The following is a 3,143-nucleotide window of genomic DNA, read 5'->3' as shown; positions in this document are numbered from 1 at the left end:
AGAAGAGGGCGTCAGATCTTGTTACAGATGGTTGTGAGCCACCATGTGGTTGCTGGGATTTGAACTCTGGACCTTCGGAAGAGCAGTCGGGTGCTCTTATCCACTGAGCCATCTCACCAGCCCCCATATTATACTATTTAGTGGTAGCAGTTATCATACATGTAGCAGGTTTCACACATTTTGTAAACACTATACTAAGATCCTCTACTACTACCAGGCACTATTTCTTACTCTTGTGTTGATATTTCATTTACTCTCAAAATATTCTGATAAATATTGTCATTAATATTTTATTATAATAGTTGAAGTGGGAAATGACATAGGCTAAATTGACTTTCAGGATAACACCCCAACATATTATGGTGCTGAGCCAGATCCTTTGTGCAACGTTTTACATTGTGCAAGGTAGATGTCTAAAGTGCACTCACATAGGCACAGAGGGAAAGTGAACAGGTGGAAGGAGACATACAAGAAACTTGAATATTTTGTTAGCTCGAATTGGGCTACAAGCTCCACATCTTACAGATAAAAACCAGCAAAAAAAGGCATAGAAGTTGGAAATATGACTGATTCCTACTGTGGATAGTCTGTATGAGTGTTGGGATTAAGAATTCAGGAATCCATTTCCTCCCCTCATGTTTAAGTCATGCTCAAAGATAGATGCAGTATGCCTGGACATCATAGAAGAAGGCTGGGGAGAAACAACTGGTCATCTTTAATGATATGACTATGTAGGTGTCAGGAGGGTGTGTCATGTCCAACCACTGTCTCACAAGCTGGGGTCAGAATAAAAGGACCGATGGACAGGGTGCTTCCATTCACTCACTGGCTGAGATACCCACAGATCTTGTGCTACCCTTCATCTTGGTAAGTGTTTACTGGAGGTAAGGGCAGAGACTTTAAGAGTGATGCAATACTAGAGCTGGACAGGCACTGGGAAGGATCTGTCAGCCTTGCACCTATATTGATAGATCATAAAACATGGTGAAGTCTGAGGGGTAAGGCAATGGTGGCACTGTCAGCCACTAGCCACAGCCTTGGTAACGAGACACTGGAAAACATTGGATATTCTAGCTCTGGAGAGCACAAAATACCTTCAGTGTATAGGAACCCTTTGGATGGGACACTCAGCACAAATAACTGTGCATCTAGACAGGATTCTAGGGGGACTTTGCTTCTGAATAAAGTTTCCCCCCTCTGCCAGTAAAGAGCTAGAGTCAGGAAAGAGCAACAGGATTTCAGTTTGTCATGAGAAAGAGAATCCTGCTTCCAGGATCTGTTCATACATTTCTCTGATCGATTGGACACCACCAGGATGACTCTGAGCTTGCCACCCTTAGCCTGAGCAGTTGGTAATCTGGATACATCTGACCTCTTGCCTCCCAACAGGGGCTTGTGTTCCCATGGGGGTTTGAACAGGGTTTACATATTTTTCTGTCAGTGGCTGAGCTTACTCCCTAAGAGTTCTAGAAGGTCCTATGAAATACTGACATTACACTAAAAGTACCTTTAAAAAATTATTATTCTATCCTTTACAATTAGTCATCTTTGAAATAGCACATATATTGGCACATGTATGAGGATTTAGAATGGCACAGATTTCCTAAATGTCACTAGATATTTATTTACAGCTGCTGAATTTCAGGTAACCATATCTCATGGGCTCATGTTTCTGGTATTCCAAAACCATGATAAACGGGATGTAACAATCTGAGAATATTATAAATGAAATAATTATAGATGTGTTTCTATGATGATCAGTTACAGTTCTGGGCAGGGTAAGGGGTCAGTATGGCCTAGGGGGCCACCGTGTCTGACAAATGTGTGATTCTCTCACAGCTCCTGAATACTCACAGCTGAGATGTCCTGCCAGCAGAGCCAGCAGCAGTGCCAAGCCCCTGCCAAGTGTCCTCCAAAATGCCAGACCCCAAAATGCCCTCCAAAGTGTCCCCCAAAATGTCCTCCCAAGTGCCCCCCTGTGTCTTCCTGCTGTAGCCTGGGTTCTGGGGGCTGTTGTGGCTCCAGCTCTGGGTGCTGCTGCAGCTCTGGGGGCTGCTGCAGCTCTGGTGGCTGCTGTAGCTCTGGTGGCGGTGGCTGCTGCCTGAGCCACCACAGACACCACAGATCTCTCCATCGCCATCGTCACAGCTCTGGGTGCTGTAGCAGTGGTGGCAGCAGTGGCTGCTGTGGCAGCAGTGGTGGCAGCAGTGGCTGCTGTGGCAGCAGTGGTGGCAGCAGTGGCTGCTGTGGCAGTAGCCAGCAGTCTGGGGGCTGCTGCTGACCTGGGTGAGGAAGACTTCAGACAAATGGTGCAGGAGGAGAACACGTTCAGAAGACTCTCCATTTCGTGATGTCCTCTCCTCCTGCTTCCCTCCTTGCCCTGCCCACTGAGGTGCTGAAATCTCCTGGGAAATGTTCTATAGTCTCCTCAGGAAATAACAATACCTATTTGCCTCTTTGTTATAAATTAAAAAAAAAAACTTGAAAACCATTCCTGAAAAGACCATTGCTTTTCTTTTTTTCTTGGCACACACTGCTTCTCATCACTTAGTCATCTTTTCCTTCAAACAGAGTGTGGTACCCAGAGGAGTTGTCCTCTTTTAGATATGTATGTATTCCCTATGATGTTATACTGTACTCTATCTGTAAGAGCTTTCTTTGTATTTCTAAATAATCAGTTGCCACTATTATAAAAGTGGAGGACTAACTCAATGTCCAGGGAGTTGTTGGTACATGCTCACTATTAGACAGTCATTAGGAGGACCATGATTCTACGCTCAGATTAAATGAGAACAAGCAGTACACTGGTCAATCATTTCTTTCTTCTTTATGTTCTTGTAAATAAAGTTGTTACACAGAAATGCAGAAACTTACATTTTTCTTCAAGTCATTTTGCTGTTGTAACTGATGTGCTATAGCATGGGGACTTCTGGCCAGCTGACCATTGGCAGTGCTATCATCCTTCCCCTGTTAGTGCCTGATAAATTTTCCACACATGAAGAGTTCATTAGCAGATATAGAAATGTAGACCCTCCCAGTGGACAGCTTTACTAGGCTCCTGTATGCAAGTATAACAGAGTATCATTAATAGTTTCAGGGATTGGTGCTTGCCTATTGGATGGCTCTCAAGTTAGGCCGGTTAT

At 44.3% G+C, this 3,143-nt stretch overlaps 1 protein-coding gene across 1 annotated transcript; it reads left to right on the top strand.

Moving 5' to 3' along the window:
- Positions 1 to 816: 816 nt before the first annotated feature.
- On the top strand, positions 817 to 2,487 carry Lce1j (late cornified envelope 1J). The gene is made up of 2 exons (NM_001281499.1): positions 817 to 867; positions 1,840 to 2,487. Exon 2 carries the CDS (start codon positions 1,862 to 1,864, stop codon positions 2,279 to 2,281), a length of 420 nt encoding a protein of 139 aa, NP_001268428.1. The 5' UTR covers positions 817 to 867; positions 1,840 to 1,861; the 3' UTR covers positions 2,282 to 2,487.
- The last annotated feature ends 656 nt before the right edge of the window (positions 2,488 to 3,143 follow it).

This window comes from Mus musculus, chromosome 3 (genome assembly GCF_000001635.26).
Source record: "Mus musculus strain C57BL/6J chromosome 3, GRCm38.p6 C57BL/6J".
NCBI classification, from domain to species: Eukaryota; Metazoa; Chordata; class Mammalia; order Rodentia; family Muridae; genus Mus; species Mus musculus.
Note: the sequence above shows the minus strand (reverse complement) of the source record. Positions and strands in the feature narration are given on the sequence as shown.

Bases quoted from the DNA above. Each gene is read 5' to 3' on its own strand.
- Lce1j (NM_001281499.1), top strand. From the start codon at position 1,862: ATGTCCTGCCAGCAGAGCCAGCAGCAGTGCCAAGCCCCTGCCAAGTGT.